The sequence below is a fragment of the Castor canadensis genome, chromosome 16 (genome assembly GCF_047511655.1).
Source record: "Castor canadensis chromosome 16, mCasCan1.hap1v2, whole genome shotgun sequence".
Taxonomy (NCBI): domain Eukaryota; kingdom Metazoa; phylum Chordata; class Mammalia; order Rodentia; family Castoridae; genus Castor; species Castor canadensis.
In genome coordinates, this window is record NC_133401.1 from 59,597,706 (window position 1) to 59,618,857 (window position 21,152).

At 45.2% G+C, this 21,152-nt stretch overlaps 1 protein-coding gene across 4 annotated transcripts in view; it reads right to left on the minus strand.

The window, feature by feature from the left end:
• Window positions 1–5,615: 5,615 nt before the first annotated feature.
• The window catches only part of Slc36a1 (solute carrier family 36 member 1), a 44,482-nt gene continuing 28,945 nt past the window's right edge, over window positions 5,616–21,152 (minus strand). For 3 of the 4 annotated variants that reach the window (XM_020181090.2, XM_074057162.1, XM_074057163.1), the window contains exons 10-11: window positions 18,878–19,047; window positions 5,616–9,467 (exon numbers count right to left, since the gene is read on the minus strand). In XM_020181090.2, the coding sequence (XP_020036679.1) occupies window positions 9,196–9,467; window positions 18,878–19,047 (442 nt within the window). In that variant the 3' untranslated portion in view covers window positions 5,616–9,195. The other variant, XM_020181093.2, reaches the window with a different exon arrangement.

A 21,152-nucleotide genomic window follows, 5' to 3' on the forward strand; every position in this document is an offset into this window, starting at 1 on the left:
CTGCATCTTCACAGTTTGGCCACCAGAGGGCTCTCTGAGATCAAGACCTGCCCTACTGAGCTTGGCTGCCCTACTGAGCTTGGGGAGGATCCAGGGTTTTCAGGGAAATCCTCCCATCTCAAGCCACTGGACCACTGGGTTCAAACATACTGAGTTTGACACAACAGACAAGAGATTTTACAGTTCATGTAACAACACTCACCACCCTCAGCCACCGCCTCTACAGCCACCACTTACCACCTGCAATAGGCCAGGTGTTGTGAAAACCTGTGCCTTATCTTATTTAATCTTTACAAAACCCTGTGAGGTTGGTACTATCGTCTCCATTTACAGGTGGGGGAACTGAAGCACAAAGAAATTAAGTAGCTTGCATGATGTTAATAACAAGTAAGCGGTGTGACAAAGCTCACGAGTGACAAGACCAGGATTTATATGTGGGATCATGAAACAAATTTTAAGACACCAAGGACAGTGATGAACAGCAGCACAGGTAACTTAGAGGACTGAGTTCAGAACCAGCTAGGAATGCCCCTCTAATTCCAGGTAACATGAATAGAACCAGGGTGTCCAGATGTGGGAAGGTGGGAGCCTGCTCAGTCTTGGGGCGCCACTCCAGGCCTCTCCTATAAGCCTGCATCCAGTCTCAGGGACGACGTTACGAGCAACCCAGCAACCTTGAACATTGCTGGAGGACAGGACCTGTAAGGGATGGGCAAGGCGAGGACTCACAGCAAATCTTGTGAGGAATGGCTGCAGAAGGCAGGCGGACAGCTGTTTCCGCGGGAGCAGGAAGACTGGTCAGGACTCACCGGGTCAAGTGGCATAAGCACTGTGCAACAGAAGAATCACGAAACTGCTTCCTTCAGGTGCTGGAGCAGTGTGGAGGGCATGTACAGCTGCCATCCCCTGGATGTTCATCAATCCTTTTTAGAAAAGGCAAATGTGCTGTGTAGAAATCTGAGGGACACTCTGGAGGGAGACATGGGGTTTTGAAGAGGTAAACACCACAACCAGAACTCCTGAGGTGTATCTCAGATGGAAGAAGGGTACAGCCCAAGCCTCTCTCTATTGGACTTAAGATTATGGAGATTCTAAAAAAGCTACCACAGGTAAAATTCTAAGGTAGAGTGACTTGCTTAGGACCCATCATCAATTTTGTGCAAAGCAGACAACCATTCTTTCTGTATGACATGATAAACTAGTGAGACCCCACCCTGCAAGGATGCCAGCCAAGTGCAGCCCAGGCTATCGCCCCAAGTGAAGAGCAGGAGCTTCCCCAGGGATAAGACTGGGAGAGGATAGTCTTTGGGATTTTCTCAAGATTCCTCAGTAAGTCTTCAAAGTCTAACCAAGGAAAATGCTTGGTTAGATTGATACAAAGCTCAAAATAAACATAATGATGTCAACTCCTTGCCAGGTCAGGGTACCATTTGCTACTGAAGAAGACAATACAGATTTTAGTAACTAATCAACCAACCAGGCTGCCCTTGAGCAGCCTAGGGTCTAGGGAAATACCAGGTCCCTCGGTATCCACAGGGGATTGGCTCCAGCACCTGCCGAGGATACCAAAATCCATGGGTACTTCCTTATGTAAAGTGGTGTGGAGTTTGCAGATAGCCTTTATACATCCTTCTGGATACTTTATAACGCCTAACATAATGTAAATTCTGGTAAGTAGTCGCTCTACTGCTTGGTTTAGGGAATGACAAAGAGAAAAGTCTGCACGTGTTCATGCATATGCAGTTTTTGAGTATTTTCTATCTGCAGTTGGTTGAATCTGCAGATGTGGAACCTGCAGATAATGGAGGGCTGATGTCACCACATCTGTCTAACACAGGCAGGTATGAGGCTAACCAGAATAGTGATACAGATTACTGAGGAGGGAGTCATAAATTCTGACTAAACCAGTCAGGGAAGGTTCCAGAGAGGAATAGCCATTGGAGCTGGTTCTTAAAGTTGAGCTTCAGGCTGAGCATAGGAAGTAGGGCCAGCAAAGTAAGGAATAAGTAAGTGAAGGCTTTTGAGAAGGTGGGCAGTGGCAGGCAGGTGAGCAAAGCAGGCCAGAGGCAGAGTGCAATCCTTACCCGGCCTAGGGACTTGCTGGTAGGTGGTTGCCTATACATCTCAAGAAATTTAATGAAAAGTTCACAGATTTGAGTTCAGAAAGGTCACAGGATACAAGATCAGCATACAAAACTCAACTGCATTTCTATATACTACTAACGAACATTCAGAAGCTGAAATTAAAAAAACACGTTATGGGGTTTTGTTTTTTTTTTTTTTTTTACATGGCTTTAGTGTTAGAGCATCTGTCTAGCAAGTCTTCAAACCCCAGATCCGCACCCCTCCATTACATTTGCAATTGTTCCAAAGAAAACTAAAAGTATAAATCTAATATAAAATATATAGGATCTAGTAAACGGCTAAAATAATGACAAAACCAAATGCTGACAAGGATGTAGAGAACAGGGATTACTGGTATAGTAACCGGTACTATATACAACAACTTGGATGAATGTTAAGGGAAGTATACTGAATGGAAAAAGCCAAACTCAAAAGCCGGTGTACATGGGCTGGAGGCATGGCTCAAGTGGGAAGCACCTGCCTTGCAAGTGGGAAGCCCTGAGTTCAAACTCCAGTACTGCCAAAAAAAAAAAAAGCCAATGTCCAAACACAATAATTCAATGTACATAGCCACAATTACAGAGATGAAGAATGGATTAGTGGTTGCCAGGAGTTAGGGATGTGGAGGAGTGAAGACAGTGAGTGTCTGCAAAGTAGCAGCGTGAAGAGGATCTTGTGCTGGTGGTAGTTACCATCCTCATTCTGGAGGTGGGAGTGAATGGGACGCTGTACTGCAACAAAGCAACATAGAACTAGACACACACATTCACACACACACACACACTCACACATACACATTTACACACAGATGTGCAAATGCTTAGTGAACTCTGTCATTCTATGGAGTGTACACATGTCGATTTCCTGGTTTGCTCATGTGGATAGTTATGCAAGATGTTAACACTGGGGGAGACAGGAGGAAGGAAACACTGGACCTCTTTGTACATTTCTTTGCATCTTCTTATGGATATATAATTATTTCAAAATAAAAGGCTTAAGTTAAAAGAAAATAACTATGTTTTAAAAGAAGCAAAATATTTAAACCAATACTTTGTTAAAGAAGATAGACCAAGGGCCAAGAAACCCATGAAAAAAATGCAGAATATCAGTTACTGGGGAAATGCAAATTAAAATCACCTATTAGAATGGCTAAAATTTTTAAAACTATAATACTAAGTATTGGTGAGGAATTCGAGCAGCTGGAATTCTCATAACTGCTGGGAGGAATCCAAAATGGTACAACCGTTCTGGAAAACAATTTGCCAGGTTCATAAGTCATGAACTTACCATCCAGCCCCCTAGTTCCTCTCTAGGCAATTACACAAGAGAAATAAATATATGGCTCTGTAAAGACCTGCTCATGAATATTCATAGCAGTTTTACTCATAATAGTTAAAATCTGAAAGTAACTCAATCATCTATCAGTTGGTAAATGGATAAACAAAAAATCATCAAATGTTACTTAGCAATAAAAAGACACAGATTAACACATGTAGCAACACAGATGAATATAAAAAGTATAATGCTAAGTGAAAGAAGCCAGACACAAAGGGCTACATATGTATGGGCCAATACAGAGGGCTAAATATGGCATTCTAGAAAAGGCAAAACAGGATGAAAAAAAATCAGGGGTTGCCAAGGGCTAAGTGGTATGGGGAGAGTATGGACTGCATAGGGTGTAATAGGGGTAAAGAAAATATTCTATATCTTGACTGAGATGATGATCACATGATAGCATGCATTTGTCAAAACTCATCAGCTATACAGTTGAAAAACAGAATTTTATATATAAATTATACTCTGATTTTTTTTAAAGATGAAGGAGACCAATAGCCAGCCTAATAAAGTGCACCATTAAAGCTGCACAGCTTCTCAGCACACAGGCAGTGGGCTGCATATAAGGGAGTCAGCCTACCTACCACACAGCCCAGGTTTGGGGTCCAAGTTTTCGGTCTACTGTCACTTGAGTTGATGCCTTCAGCAACACAACAGGTGTGCCTTGAGGAGCCGGGATTTCTGGAAGGAAGGATTACAGCCACTAGGTGTGAATGTGAGCAGGAGTAAAAACTTCAAGAAGTAGACCATCTTGAGTGTTGAGTGCTCTGCACAAAGGAAGTGAGCAAGACATCATAATGAACAGATGACAGTCACACAGCAGACAGAACCACCTGAGCCTCCGTTTCCTTCATCAGAGAGTATTTCAGGAAAAACTCTCAGAAAGCCTTCATGTTTATGAAATATGGAAATGTTATGACATTCCCTCTAAACGTCACAACAATCCTTAAGGACATGGCTCCCTCAGCCGGGCTTTGGGAAATGCTCAGGTTCTGGAACCAAAAGGCTTGTGTGTCTCCCAGTTCGGGCTAAGAACAGAACAGGTGACTTTGAAACAGGGTGTTAAGTACACTCTGACTGTGTGTGTGTGTGTGTATGGTGTGTAAAAAAAGACAGAGACAGGTTTCAAGGGACTGGCTTACCTATGAGGCTGGCAAGTGTAAAATTCATAGGACAGGCTGACATCTTAGAAACTCACAAGCTGATGCTGCGTTCTTTTTTGAGGCAGAATTTCTTTTCTCAGGGAAATCTGTTTAAGAACTTTCAACAGATAGGATAAAGCCCACCCACATCATCAAGGATAATTTTTACTTAAAGTCAACTGATTATAGATGCTAACCATATTTACAAAATACCTTCACAGCAATACCTAAGGTTTGATTGAATGACCAAGTTGACAAATAAAACTAACTATCAAACATATTATGGGGCTTATCTGTTATACACAGAGAACACTAAAAATTCCTACTCAGGATTTCAAGAGAATCAGGAAGAGATTTAAGGAAGGCAGGATTTCGTACCAGAAAAAGAAAAAAATATTCTGGTCCCTTTCTGGGGCACATCTCAATTTCCTGGCTGGTTCCATGGTTCATCCTATCTCTCCTTCCCTCATGAACTCTTGGCATAAGCTAGAAACATTGCATATGTTAATCTTAACTGTCAAGTTGGTTGCATTGGGAAATGCTTGGGGGATTGGCAAAGCACACCTTCGGGGGTGTCTGTGAGGGTGTTTGCAGAGATTAGATCATGAAGGCAATGACCTAATAAATGGATTAATCCCCTGATGGATTCATAATATGAGGGCATTGTTGGGAGGTGGTCAGAGGCAGGAGGTGGAGCCTGGTTGGAGGACATGGGTCACTGGGGTGTGTCCACAGGGGCTACTTCTTACCCCGGCCCCTTGCAGAATTCCCTTTCTGTTTCCTGGCCACCAAGATGTGAACTACTCTGACCTGCCACACCACTCCTGCCACGATGGACTGGCACCCTGAAACCATGAGCAAAATAAATCCTTCCTCCCTTAAGTTGTTTCTGTCAGGTATTTGGTCACAACAACAATAAAACTGATAAATATTTTAACCTAAAATCTAGTAAAGGGATCTAAGTGAGTTTTTTAAAGTGTAAAAACAAAGACACAGACTGCAACCACTCAAAAATAAAAATAAAATTCATTTATTGAAAAGGAAAAGTTTTACACACAATGCATGTGCACAACCCGACATAGATCTACAAGCCCTGACAGGGTCCACATGTCTACGCACATGCTGGAAATACACAGCGATGTAGGCACATAACGTAACAGTACTGTCTGGTTACCAAGACTTGCTGCACGGTGGTTCTCTAATTCACACATCCATTGACAAGGTTTACAAGACAGCCACCTGATTTTTCTCTTCACTAAAAGAAAATAGCTTTCCCAGCATCACCTTGATTTAAACCAACGAACAGAGTTAACACTAGGCACTTCTGCCCTCTAATCACCTCCTGCCAGCACCACGTATGTACATATGTCTTCTGGCCAGAGAATGACTCAGCAACACACAGGAAAAGAAAAAACCTAACAGGCTGACGCTGTCAGAGCAAACAGCCTTCTCCCCAGCAGGACTAATGGCCTAGAAATATTGACCATGATTTCAAAGACAATCCTTATCACTTTCTTTTCCCCTAATGGTTTTGGAGATTTTTGATGTATTCTGCAAAATTAAATTCTAAGGCAGACTTTCAGCCGCCCTTCCAATCACCACATCCTGCCCTGCCCCTTGTACTGTCTGAAACAAGTGAGCAGCTATGAAGAAAACCCCAGCTACAGAGCCCTTGCTGGGAGCAGGGAATAGAAAGCTTGTAAACAGACAACTGAGTCTTCGTATTTCTGAGATGAGGTGAACAAATAGGTAGTGTCAAACACAGATGGGACTGCAGGAAGGGAAATTTTTGAGAATTGGGAAGGGAAATACTATTTTTCTAATGTTTGGACCAACCTTAAGACTACTGATAACACTGCACCTTCTGCCTTGTGTGGGGACAGACTGAGCGGTGAGCATCAGCCGGTGAGTTTGGCTGGAGACATGAGACAGGACTGGGAGGGTCAAAGCTAAATCATGCCACATGGTCACTCCAATCTGACCTGCTACTCCACAAGCAGATGTCTAAATGTCAGCACCCCGAGTCGGACCACAGTGAGAGGCTGGGAAGCAGACTCCCAGCCAGCCAGGGAAGACACCGGGGCTCTGACAGGAGAAGCCCTGTGGGCAGTAGAAGGGACTCAGTTGGCCCAGCAGCCACTTGCAGCATTTTCTTCTGGCTTCCTCTCTCCTCTGTGCCTGCGAGCTGGCAAGTCAGTAGCTTTACCTGAGTCTTCTAAGAGTCATGCAGTCAGGCTATCAATGCCATAGGAGCACAAGAAAGAAGTCAAACAGCATAGGTCATGCCAAAGTAGCTTTAAGAAACTCTAAGGCTTGAGTTGGCTCCCTGTACACCTTCTCAGGGCCAGGGGCCTTGAAGCACCAACTTGTATTCTGCTGAGAGCTGGGGCCGGAGGACCTCAGTACTTCCATCCAGGCCCTAGAAGTCACCTGGACAGGAAGGCTCAGCAGCTCCAAGCACACAGTGACCACCACCAAGGAGACTGTGAGCAGGACACAGGGATGGCCCCTTCCATTGGTATGTACCTTATCACTAAAGCAACTCTCAGGACAGCTTTCAGACAATAGCCAGGCTCAGAGCTGGGTTGCTAGAGCCTGGGTCTATAAACAGGCATGCCAGTTTCTGAGCCTGCTTTGGTCACTTCTAAATCCAGGAATTCAGAGGGCAAGGTCTCTGCTAATCCCAGCTGGAACCCTGGTCACATAAGCACCTGTTAGAGACCACGAAAGAACAGAAGGGGTGGGGGAAGTGTCACTGTTCTAAGGGACAGCAAGTCAGAATGGGACCATCTTCCTAAGTTTACAAACTGTTAGCTAGGAACTATTGCACTCAAGTCCACTTTTCCCATTCCTTCACCTGGAAGTCCCTTGGCTGGCTCTGGAACAGAAGAGAAAAAAGGCGGGCTGCAAGGGTAGGCCATGGCCCTCACTGCTTCGTAAAACACAAAGCAAAACCCTGATAAATGTTTGTTGTTCTTCCTTCACTAACTTTCAAGGCAAACCATATCTCTAGATAAGTGAGAGCCTGGTGACAAGAGTGGAGGAGATATGAAATCCCCTGTCACCCACACACGCATACATGCACACACACGTACACAGTTGAAGAGATGGGCAGTTAATGAATGCCCTTTAGAAATCCTCTTCACACCAAGAAGAAAAAATGGCAGCTTAGAGAGGCAACATATTGTCCCTACCTCCTCTGACGTCTGCTCCCTCACCTGAAGGCCCATTCTGACCTGCCAGCCCTGAGGCTGTGTGTGACATTCAGGGAGGTGGGCTGGGGGAAAGACATGGGCACAGTTAGGGTTCAGTGGTTTCTTTGAAGTCCAGGGCTTGGAAGCAGCTTGCAGTGGGACACTGCTTCTGCCCTGTCCTCTTCCAACTGTAAACAACCAAGCATGTGTAGTGTAAGATCAGCTGTGGTGAATCCTACAAACTCAATGCCAGACTCTGCCCACTGACCTCAGCTTCTGAAGGCAACACAGTGGTGTCTTTCTGGCATGATAGCAAGTGAATGTGGCCTTCCCTTTTCCTGGCCAGCTGCTGAGGCTGAAAAGTGGGAGACACACAAAGTGACCACCACAGAAGCCTCCATTGACAGAAACCTGTGCCCTGGCCTCCTGGCTCTTGGTCTAGTACCTACACAAGTATCTCCCAAATCCTTCAGTATGTGCTGAGTATGAAATGCAGCCAATCGCAGATAAGGCCTGGGCCTCCCTGTGGAGGTCCTCATTTACACAGTCCTGCTTAAAACCTGCAGCACTCAGCTATGCTCCGAGGACTGACACAGGCGTCTCCTGGAATGCATTTTTTTGTTTGTTTGTTTTTTGGGTTTTTCCCCAGAAAAAGCTAAACAAAAGTTGCTGGGGAAGAAATAATTTATCATAACCCCAGATCTAAAAACAAAAATCTAATCTTAAATAAAATACAAATATTTCAACTTAGGCAGCACTTGATATCTTTTCAGAGCTAAAACAATTAAGAACACAGTATTGTGACCCACTGAGAGGAACTCAAAGGTGTGGCCCAGGGATCACAGGAAGCCAGAGAGAGTCCAGATTAAAACATCCAGCTTTGGAAGCTGGTTGTAAACCTCTAGGTAGGTCCCAATACCCCCTGAGACTTGAATAAGTAGACTATTGAGGTACAATATTTGAGAGAGAGATGAGAGGCCTGGCTTTATAAAGAGGGAAATTTCCACTTATTTAACCTATGCCTGGCCCAGGAAAGGACAAAACATGCGGTGTGGGACACTAAATTTTTAAATAAAGTGAATTGTGCAACAAGAATGATTTGGGTGAGGCGGGTCAGAGGAGGGGGACAGTTGCTAAGGGAGGGACACAATGAGGGTTAAAATAAGTACAAATGAGTGGTGATAGCACTGTCACAAGTGGTTCCTCCCAAATGTCTGCTACCCACCCCCACCCCTGACTCAGTCTCACCTGGCCAGGGTACCCAGGTATCAGGTGGAGGAGTACCCCGACAGCGACCCTGCCTTTCTCCAGAGGCTAGACCATATATGGGGCTTTGGGGACAGGGACCAGGGGACACACTAAGTCGGGGCTGGGCAGATGCAGTGAATGTACCCAGATCCCTATACAAAGGCACTGGTGGAATTGATGGAGATGGGACCACTGCTTGGCTGGACCAGTTCATAGAGGGCTTGGTAGGTCCCTACCACGAAGCCCACGAAGCCCAGGATGCTGATGAGGGCGTCCTTGGCGATGGTGAGGGGGCTCAGGCCCTCTGAGCAGTAGGTGCTGATCTCCAGCAGAGGCGGGATGATGAGGGCCAGGGCGCTGCTGCTCACGGAGCCCACCAGGGAGATGACCAGGTCCAGGCGGGGGATGAGGATGGCCAGGATGCCTGAAGGGAGAGAGAGGACATGGCTGTTCAAGACTGCCCAGGGCTAGAAAAGATCGCACTGGTCAACAAATTCAGCTTCTGTCCATCTTATGGAATGAAGAGCTCTCAGAAAACTTAGACACCGGATATTCAGCCCCATCTCTGAGCAGCAGAAGATGTTCAGAGTCTAGGGTCTCCTAGCTCCAATCCTCCCTCCCTCCCTGCCTCCCTTCCTTCTTTCCCACCTCCTTCTCCTTCTTTTTTTTTGAGACAGTATTTCAGCATGTAGCCTAGGTTGGCCTAGAACTTGCAATCCTCTGGCCTCTGCCTCTGTCTCCTGAGTGCTGGGGTTACAGATTCATACTACCATGCCTGGCTTGACTTCCATCTTTCTAAAGAAAGGAACCAAACTACCTTCCAGGGTAAGCTGGTCTCTATCAAAGGAGGAAGGGCATGGAGTGGAACGGAGGCAGACTGTCCCCGAGTCTGCTCATTTCCTTACCAACAGTACCTCCAACACAAACATCAGTCCTCTGTTGAGATCTAAATGGGAGCACTTCCATCACTTCCTCTTCTGGGGATATACCATGAGAAACCCATTGCACAGATCATTTTCATACAGGCAAAAAAAAAAGGCAGTTTTGTCTGCAGACTGACCTTTGGCAAAGCCCCACACAATGTCCTGTCCCTATGCCTGGACAACCTGTGGCATCCAATCTGAAACTCAGCCATGGTAGTAAGGAAGGTGGAACTGACAAAGAAAGGCAAGCTGAATGAGGAAACACTGTCAGCTTCCACAGCCATACCAATCACCATCATGACTGTCAGACAGTGCTATCTGTAGCAAAGAGAAGACTTCACTCTCAGTCTGGTGCCCACACAGCCCACTGTCCCCATCTAAGTGACCTTCCCACCAGGTGAGCAGATGCCAGTAAGTCATAGGCTAATTGGCGATCATAGGCTCTGGATTTGGCTTTTGCATTCAGATCCTGTGCTGCTCATGAGCTGAGTGACTTTGGGAACTTGTGGCTCCTTTCTATGCTCCCATTTTCTTGTTGGCTAAATGGGAGTACTAGCTGCTCCTATGTGTAGAGATGTCACGATGGGGCTGGCGACACATAAGGGACATAACACATATAGTGCTACCATCCCTAGCATGTATGCTGTGGTCGTGAAAAGGGCACCACCAGCTAGTGGTGATTATCTTTCTACCACTGGGCTACCTCTGGGGACCTTGGTGTGGAGACAGCAATCCAGAGCTTACACATCACCTCAGTGATTCCAGAATTTCATTCTCTACCAGGTTGTGGCTCTAACTTGCTTTTGTAAAGCACCAGGTCCCACTAAAGATGGTGCCATGGTGACACCACCAGAACTTCTAAGCACCAGGCACCAGTGTTGCCTCCAGTGTCTGATTCCACTGCTGCCTCTTTGGCTGAGCACCAGACAGAGGACTGGATGGTATTTAGAGGCCAGATTTGAAGTGCAACACTGCGTTTTAAACTGGAACACCACTCCTGACAGCAAGATGAAACATGTGGCCACCAAGACTTACCAGAGAAGGGTAGACTCATGTCCCTACCTCACACTTACCCAAAAAGCTATGCTGTCCAATGCAGTAGCCACCAGCTATGGGTGGCTATTTAACTCCAAATCAATTAAAATCAAATAAATTCCTCATTCATACTAGCTATATTCCAAAGTCTCAACAGCCACTTGTGCCAGACGAACAGATGACAGAACATTTCCATCACTACAGGATGTCACTGACATCTGATGGGCAGCACTGCTAAGCACCCTCTCATCCAGGTGAATGTGCCTCAGTTTCACAGGTGTGTGACTCCACCATGTAGTTACCTCCCCATGGAAACAGAGGCCCAGAGAGGCCAATGGTTGAGTGACAGAGCCAGGACTAAATGAGGACCTTTACAATGACCTCAGAGGAGTCAGACTTGAGGAGTCAGAAAGCACAGGATTCCACAGAAGGATGGCAGAGTGTCTGGAGGACCAGCAGAAAGATCCTTCTGTGAAAAATAGGAGGGGGAAGAGAAACAGCTAACTTCCTTAGGCCACTGCAAGCATCTGTCAGAGAATACGGTACACAGTCAGCCCTGGCTGCTTTCTGCTCTGCCAAAGGGAATCAGACAAGGATTTCAAAGCCTGAGAACAAAGGGAACGCAAGGACATGAAGCCTCAGATCTATCTCTGCCTGGCTAGCCCCTAGGGTGATCTTTCATCTTTTCTTTCTTCTATTAATAAGCTATGATAGCAACTCCCATTATCCTCTACATAATCTCAGGCCTTTGGAGCTGTGCAGGGTGCAGGTTTTTAACTTGTCCTGCAAAGGAAATGGTCTGTTTCAGCCCTTGGCTCTTTCTACATAAGAAGAGTTGATGATTCACCCAAACCTTGAGGGTTGAATTTAGAGGAAAACTGAATTTAAGAATTGTAGGCTGATGACAAAAAGGTTCTCACCGTGGGTGATCTAATGCTCATCAGGAGTTGATCTGCTGGGTGACCTGGACTGAGACACTTGCCTTCTCTGATGTTGGGTCATCTCTTGCCTGACACCAAGCTCATGGCAATTGTTCCACATGTTCCAGTGGGTGGAAATGGCACCAAGGCAGTCCAAGAGGGACTACAGGAATGTTACGATAAGGTAAAGAGCACTGGCTCCAGACTCAGAAAGCCCAGCCTCTCACTAGACAGCTCACTTCTAGATTCTTCTCAGTCTACATAGAGATGAGATCATTCATGTAAGGAACTAACAGCCGTAACAAGCACATAACAAATGCTTATAGCTCCCTAACCTCACTACCAGTCCCTGCTCTAAAACAAGCTGTGTGGCCCAGGGCAAAGCAGCTCACCATTCAGAGCCTGCTCGCTGACCTATAAAGTAAGGTGACTAGTAATTGGGGATGACCCCTGAAGTCTCAGCCAACCCTGAAATTTTAAGACACTGCACAGAAGAGTGTTGGTCACCTAGGATAATGTCCTGGGTCCTTTCCCTCAGCTCACTGGCAGCTGGGCAGCACTGTGCATGGCTCCAGAGTGGCACAGCAGAGCAATGGCATTTTGCCTGGAACACATGGCTGGGTCAAAGAAGTAACTCTTAGCCTACCTGGTTTTGTGCCAATGAAAGACTGTAAGTTATTGCTCATGGGCCAGCCACTTGAGCACCTCTAGGAAAGGGAAGCCTTCCCTGTCACAGGAAAGGAGCCGGGCAGATGTCAAGTCACACAGCTACCCCTCCCAGCTCACACTAACCCATGATGCAACAGAGAGACTCACTCTGTGTTAAGAGGTCAGAGGGACCAAACAGAAGCTTGTGGGGCCACAGTCATTTCCCAGGATGAACAGAGATCTTTCACTTCTTCAAGTTTAACAACCAACCTGAAAACTTGTTTTTGTTTTTACTACAATGCATATGCAAGACAAGCATGTGTGTTCTTAATTGAGGTACATTCAAGGGGCAAACATTTCTCTTAAAGCCAAGACCACAGGACTGCAAAAAGAAGCCCTTCTTCCTCTCCTACCTAGACTAGATTCCATGCCTGAACTCTAAAAGAGCCTGACATTTGGTGGGGCAGAGCTACAGGAAGTGAACCCCACAAACATGGTGAGAGAAGAGGAAAAGGAGGACAGATGCCCAAACCACATCGCCATCAATAGCCCCAGGGCTCAACAGCAGGCATGAGTGCTTTGCTACTGTGCCAGAGGACTTTGATTCCAGGGACAGCAATGAGCTACTTGAGACATGAAATGCCTTTATTCTAAAGCTAAAGCTCCCTGGAAAGAGGAAACTGAGAAGGAAGACATCTCAGGAAGCAGTCAACTGGGAACACCCACCTCTCGCTCTTCCCCACACCCACCCCCAAAAGTGAAACCTCCCCCACACAGCAAGGAAGACAGCATGTTCCCCACTGCAGTCACACAGCTTTTGGCAGCAGTGAGGGGAGGCTGTGACACCACAAAAAAGGGGGAAGTAAGAACAGCCTAAACCAGACCATATGGGAAGCTGAGGTTCAGAGCCTTAAAGAACACGAACCATGAGGCAGCTGCCAAGGTCAGAAGGAACACACTGGGGTTCTGCAGCCTTTGACCACATCAGAAAGAGCTAACTGTGTGCAAAAGAAGAGCAAGGCACTCAAAAGAACAATCGCACACTTACAGAAATACTCCAAGCTCCTATGTTGGGAACTCTTGATCACAATCAGTACTGATGAACCTACCATGTTGCTTCTAAATATCTAGAAACCCATTTCAAAATTAACAGTGGTCTAACTCAGGAGGAGGATCAAGGTTAGCTCAAGCAAAAGTTAGTGAGACCCTATCTCAAAAATAAACCAGGTGTAGTGATACACTCTTGTAATCACAACTACTTAGGACACAGAGGCAGGAAGATTCAGAGTTTGAGGTCGGCCAAAGCAAAGTTAGTGAGACCCTATCTGGAAAAATAAACTAAAAGCAAACAGTATGGGAATGTGGCTCGAGTGGCAGTGCTTGGCTGGCATGTACAAGCCCTAAGTCCAATCTTCATTATCATAAGTAAGTAAATAAATAAACAAAAATTCAGCAGTGTTCTAGGACAAACAGATCTTCATTTGGTGAAGGTACAGACAGAAAAAACACCAAAAACAAGGAGAACAACCCACATATCTAATATAAGACAACAGCTTAAATACAGTCCACCAATATGATAGAATATCATACAGTCATGAAATATTAATGATATAATATACTAAATATAATATTTAGTATGAGATATATATTGAGATAATATTAAATAAAATGCAAAAACAAAGGTATGTCTATACACTGACTACAAGTATTTTGCCCATGAGGATAAGACAAGGAAAGTAAGATGCGAAGTAGACATTCCTTTGTTAAACCTGGGCACATGGAGAACTTGTATCCCCCAATGTTTTACATTAACTTTCCTTTTTAAAGGAAACTTTTAAAACTTTTTGTAGAAGTTTAAAATCAAGACCCAAATAGCCACATTGACTCAGAATTTTGAGTTGAGAAAAACCTCCAAGAACAGACACCTTTGAATCTTACAGTGGAGAATCTGAGGCCTTGTGAGGACTCCAAGGAGGGCCCACAGCTGCACAGCTCACTAGTGAGGCAAGACTAAGGGTCAAAGGCCAAGAGATACAAGAAGCCACTCTGCTTGGACCTAGATGCTGCCTGCTCTGGAAGGTGTGACAGCTTGGACTGCTACAACTGTGGTCTGGTCTGAACAGGCCTTATGATTCATTAAGGTGTAACAACACAGGAGCTATTACATCTTTACCAGTAGATTTCTGAATTTCCCATACCTAAATGAAGTACAATGTACCACATGGCGAATGCCACAGAGAATTAGCACCAATCACTGAGGATGGGTCAGTGCCTTTAGGAGAGGGAAGAAAGGACTTATCCCATGCTTGCAGACACCCCCAGGTGGGTTAACCACTCCACCTCCACATAAGTCATGTGCACACACACAGAGCTCTCCTTTCATACAAGGTCACCTGCTAAGTCTGCATTTCCAAACTCATGCACTTGAAGAAAACAGTACCCTGTATCTATACAAATGGAATTTTATGCAGCCATGAAGAAGAACGAAATGTTATCATTCGCTGGTAAATGGATGGAATTGGAGAACATCATTCTGAGTGAGGTTAGCCTGGCCCAAAAGACCAAAAATCGTATGTTCTCCCTCATATGTGGACATTAGATCAAGGGTAAACACAACAAGGGGATTGGACTATGAGCACATGATAAAAGCGAGAGCACACAAGGGAGGGGTGAGGATAGGTAAGACACCTAAAAAACTAGCTAGCATTTGTTGCCCTCAACGCAGAGAAACTACAACAGATACCTTAAAAGCAACTGAGGCCAATAGGAGAAGGGGACCAGGAACTAGAGAAAAGATTAGATCAAGAAGAATTAACCTAGAAGGTAACACACATGCACAGGAAATCAATGCGAGTCAACTCCCTGTATAGCTATCCTTATCTCAACCAGCAAAAACCCTTGTTCCTTCCTATTATTGCTTATACTCTCTCTTCAACAAAATTAGAGATAAGGGCAAAATAGTTTCTGCCGGGTATCGAGGGGGTGAGGGAGAAGGAGGGGGAGGGGTGGGTGGTAAGGGAGGGGGGCCAAGGGGGAGAAATGACCAAAGCATTGTATGCACATATGAATAACAAAAAAATAAATAATTAATTAAAAAATGGAAAAAAAAAAGAAAATAGTACCCTGTATGAAGTGGTAAAGAAATGAGCACCAGTCCCTGAACTGCTTGTTTTCCCCTCACCCTCTCCCCAACAGTCCAAAATTAAGCATAAAAACTAGGTATCAGCCACAGTAACCTTCAGGAGGATAGGCGACTGTGGAGACAAAGTTGAACTCCAAATGAGAATAAAAGTGAGGATGGACCAAATCCCCCATTTCTCTTGAAGATGGAGGGTGAGAAAGGGGAAGAAAAGCTGGGGGAGAAGACAGGAAGACACTGGAGATAGCCATGAAAACAAGCTACCACTAAAATGCATGGATGTAACTGAAAATAATCAGTTACATCAAAGATCTGAAGTGGTATACCAATCAACCTTGCGCATGGCATCTGAAAGAGCAGAGAAGCAAGAACAAAAGGAACTCACACAAAAACATTTAAGAGGGCAATACCGTGAAAGGCCTGCACTGATTCCCACAAGGACTTCAAAGTCTCCGGGGAAGGTAGGAGATGCCAAAGAGCTCTTATAGATGAAGGGCTGCCTTCTTTACTAGAATGACAGTGCGATGCTACATTACTACAGATCACAGGAGAAGAGAAGAGCAGTCACACACCCCTGAAGATCAAGAGCAGCTGGTGCTCTCTGAGCGTCATCCAGGAGAAGGGAGGTGAGGTCCACAGAGCAAGCCAGGAAAAGTGAAGCAAGAAACCAAGAGTCCAAGAATCAAGGACTGCTGCCTCCAGAGGGGAGTGGGGGCAGAAAGGATGCTTCAGAGAAACTAAGCCAGGCTTGCAAAGAAAGAGCTGGTGTGGGGGATCGACCCAGTGTCCCACCCAGCTCGACAGGAGGGGAAGAATCTGCTAAGTCAATTGTAGCAAATTTTACATAGACAGATCTACTTTTTCTAGAAGAGCCACTTTGGAAAAAGGTAAATTATTTGAACTACCTCCATCCTTTCTTTTTTTTTTTTTTTTTGGTGAGACTGGGATTTAAACAGGGTTTAAATAGAGCAGGTGCTCTACTGCTTGAACCACAGCTACAATTCATTTTGCAGTAGTTATTTTGGAGATAGTGATCTGGTGAATTATTTGCCCAGGCTGGCTTCAAACTGCGATCCTCCCAATTTCAATCTCCCAAGTAGCTAGGATTACAGAAGTGAGCCACCAGTGACTGGTTTATCCCAATCCTTTCTTCCAATGCTCTACAGACTAAAGAACGGAGCACTCAGAATTGACATCATAAGCCACTGTACACATGGAATTTGTCTCAACACTTAGAACTAATCTATCCTCGGGGGAAACACATACATATGAATGGAAGCATCAGAGCTGCTGGTAAAGGGCAGTCTACCGGGCAGGCAGCCTGGCTCACCAGCACATGTCAAGGTAATCTGTGGGAAAAGCAAACTACATTGCATTCCTTCCTTTGCAATTGCTTGGGCCTTGAATTACCTGCCCCAAGGGCTATTTCCACACACAGGTCTAGGACAGGGCCTGCACTCTGCCAAAGAAGAGCCATAGGTAGCAGCCAGAGCTGGGTTGCCATGAGCTCTGGAGGGCTGCCCAGCTCCTACCCAGCACCACCCTGCAAGAAATAAATCTTGAGGAGACCTAGCAAGATGAAACCAGAAGGTCAAGGTCGCCTCCTTAGCTTTAGCGAGTTCCTTCCACATGGAGATTCAGGAGGCTGAGCTTCCACCTACTGTAAGTAAAATGAAGAGAACTGCAGGTGGCCTGCAGAGGTTCAGTGTGGACCAGGCATTAGTCCAGTCCTCATGTTTCTTATATGGATGAAAAGAATGGAGGGCTTCTTGCGTGCTCTTCTCTTGCTAACAGCCAATAGGGCATTTCTGACTCCCCAGATTACACACAAATGCTAGACAACATTCACATCATTCATCTCTAAAATATCCAGCTCTGGTTCAATTAAAAAGTCACTGTATAAGCTACGAGTGGTGGCACATGCCTATAACCCCAGAACTCAGGAGGCTGAGGCAGGAGGATCACAAGTTTAATTAACTATGTAGCCCAGGCTGGGTTCAAGGTCAGCCTAGGGCAACATAACAAGACCCTATCTCAAATAAGTAACTAATCATTATATCGACCTATCTTTATTCCAAAAACAAAGTTTCAAACTGAGTAATTTAAGGAAATTTTCAGGAAAGTCTCAATACAATAAGAAGCAAAGAAGTTCTTGTCCCAAAAGAATAAAACATAAAAATAAGTAAACACAGTTGGCGGAATGGTTCAAGTAGTAAAGCACCTGCCTAGCAAGCGTGAGGCCCTGAGTTCAAATCCCAGTAACACCAAAAAATAAAAAAATAAGTAAACAAATAAAAGCCTCAAATAGCCAAAAACTAACTAACTAAACTTATGCTTCAAGTATTTTAGTTTGGAAAATGATTGCAAATCTCCTAGAAATGTAAATAAGATTTTATGGGCCAATTTGTTCAGTCTACTAATTCACAGAAGCTATGGGAAAAAAGTTACAAAAGTTTTCAGCTAACAGAAAATAAAGTGATGCCCTCATTGTCTTTTAAATCACATCCCTTGGCCTAGGACTGGGGAAAGGAGAATAAATCACAGAGAGATGACAACCCAAGTTAATCAACAGACACTGTCTAAGAAATGCATTTTGAAAGATGGATAAGAAAAAAATGTCTAGGATTGTACTGTCCCAGCTCAAAATGGAAAACCCTCTGAAACAACCAACCCTTACCTCTATGAAAGTAACAGATACTTATTACGGACTAGCGAAGTGGGTCTCTTTTAGATACTTACCTTCTTTTATATGGGACAGCAACTGTATGCCTTTACTTTGAGTTATGACCATTTCAACAGCATTTTAGTTAGTTAGTTAGTTAGCTAGTTAGTCAGTCAGTCTTTCTGAGACAGGATCTTACTATATAGCTGGCCTCGATCTCGCAATCCTCCTGTCTGCCTCCGAAGTGCTGGGATTAGAGGCACATGCCACCATGCCGCAGCATTTTATACACTGCTGTCCCCATACCTGTGAACCCTTAGAGCACATACAGAACCAATTCATTCCACCGTCTGGATGTGCCTTACCTCTGAAGTGGTGGCTGTGGGCCAAGATTTCTGCCTATTAGCACAGGTGGCTTCACAACATACTTTCTCACATGGGAACCATGGGGACTGGGTGCCCTTTGGGAAAAAACAAATGTGGCAATTAATCTTGCCTTCTACTCACATGTCAGGCAGACCATCACAGTGCGCACAAACAGGTCCACCACTAACTCGCAGTGTTCAGGTGCTCGGGACACGAAGAAGGGGATGATGATCTCAGCTGGGACGTAGAACTGCAGTGCGTAGGTGAAGAAGATGCCAATGGAGTAGAGCAACTTAACCGACTGATACAACCTGCAGAGAAGCAGGGCCCCATCACATGCCTGCTCAGCACATTTCAACACTGTCGGAGATAGTGCCCTGAAGAAACTTATCAAGGTCACAAACCCTCAAGTCCTTAACACCCAGCAATTTCATGTCTAGGAATTCATCTCACAAACACACTTGCACAGAAACGTGTATTCAAACTATTTTACTGCAGCCTTGCTAGAAGCAAAGACTGAAACAATTTAAATGTTAACCAGTGGGGAACTGGCTAAATAGATCATGGTACCCAGGCAGTTCTTAAAATGTATGAGGCAGACAGAACTCCAGGTGCTGATAGGGACTATCTCAGTGACATACTAGTGAGCAAAAAAAAGCATGAAGTAATATGGTACTTACCAAGGGCAACAATTCATCTAAAAAAGAAAAATGAGGGGAAAATTGACTCCCCATACACATACACAGGCATGCACACATGCGTGCACACGCACACACACACACACTGTCACATACAATTACCATCCAGAAAGGAAACACAAGACACTGGCAGTGTGGCTGCCTCTGAAATTGGGCTCTAGGGACAGGTGTGGTAGCCTAAGACCCTTTGCGCACGTTTTGAACATTTGGAATCTGTAGATGTGGACATACCTCCTTTCAAAAATTAAAGTAATCAAAAATACAAGTAAAATATAACAAGCCTACTTAGATCCTTCCCATCCAACTCAGTGTCTCTAGAATCAGCTGTTGGCCATGCAAGCCCCACAGGAAGCCACTACCCATACTGTCCCACCAAGGCCTCAGAAGTGGCTTCCTAGGGAGACCCTAACTCCCCATGGGATACTACCAACTCATCACCCCAGTGCACAGCAGAGCAAAGTTCTTATGGGCCTCACTTGATCGCTCAGGAGAAAGGTCACTCTGCCTGGCAGCAAATCTCCACTGTGAATAAGACCCTCAGGCACTAAGCAGTAAGAGACCTCAAGCCTCCCTTGATGAATATGTATTTAAATGTGGTCACTTGGCACGTGTAAAATGTGCACTGACCTTTTCTGTGGTTGAACTCAACTCCTAGACAATGTTCTTAAGCTATAAGCAGGAAATCACCCTGGGGTGGACAAGTAGAAAGTCTCACTTGCTCACGTACAGATGATAAAGTTTGGAAAACTCAGCTGGTGACCCTAGGCAAGACTCCCTCCACCCTGCTGCTGGATCTATAACTGAAGAAGCTCTCCAGCTCCCTGGAGACCTGCCAAGTCTCCCACGGGGACAGTCAGATTAAGTGATACCTGAACACTGGCAGACAGATGAGCGTGACTGGGTTTGGGGCGGGAGAGGAAAGACAGGTGCTCATCAGTGCATCAGATGATACGGGCTGCTTCTGCTGCTCCTGACCTTTTCCATCTTTTGGGGAAAGGTGACACAGTTACACTGAGCATTTGGAAAGAGCATTTAGAAATTTCAAAGCTGGCACCAGAAGGAAAGAAAAAGAAGCAATTTCTGCAAACAATGGGCCCTTTCAGGGCTACCGCTTGGCTGGCTGTGTAACGAACTTGATCCTCAGATTCCTGCTGATTAGGGCGTCTTGTGCTACACGCTGACGCTACTGAACAAGCACTGCCCTTGATTTTCTCAATCTGTCTCTTCCAAAGTTTCACCAATCGGAACTCCTAAAAGCACACCCAGATGCATCGGCCAGGTTGGACCGAAAGGTTATTTTTATTCCTTGGGACACTAACAAGCTTCTCAGTGTCAACAAACAGCTGTTCTCCACAATGTCTTAATTTTCAAAACAGAACTACTGCTTACATCTAAGTCTTTCAATATGGTTCAGTGTTTCCCTACAGTGCATCGACCAATGAAAGGCACACAAGAAGACACCCCACAATTCATGGTCCACAGCAACATGCTCCCGTCTCCATGTAACACCTGTGACTGCCAAGGGAGAGGCACTGCAGACACTAGTAACCAAATACAGACCTGCCCTCCTCTCTTGCCGTCTATCTGGAATGACATATGGTCCTTAACAGACAACTGATCCACATAGGAATTCAGAATAAGCCTCCAGAGGAATCACTTATCCAAACAAATACTGATGCTCAGGGCAGCCAGTGAGGATGGTAGCAAGGATGGGATGA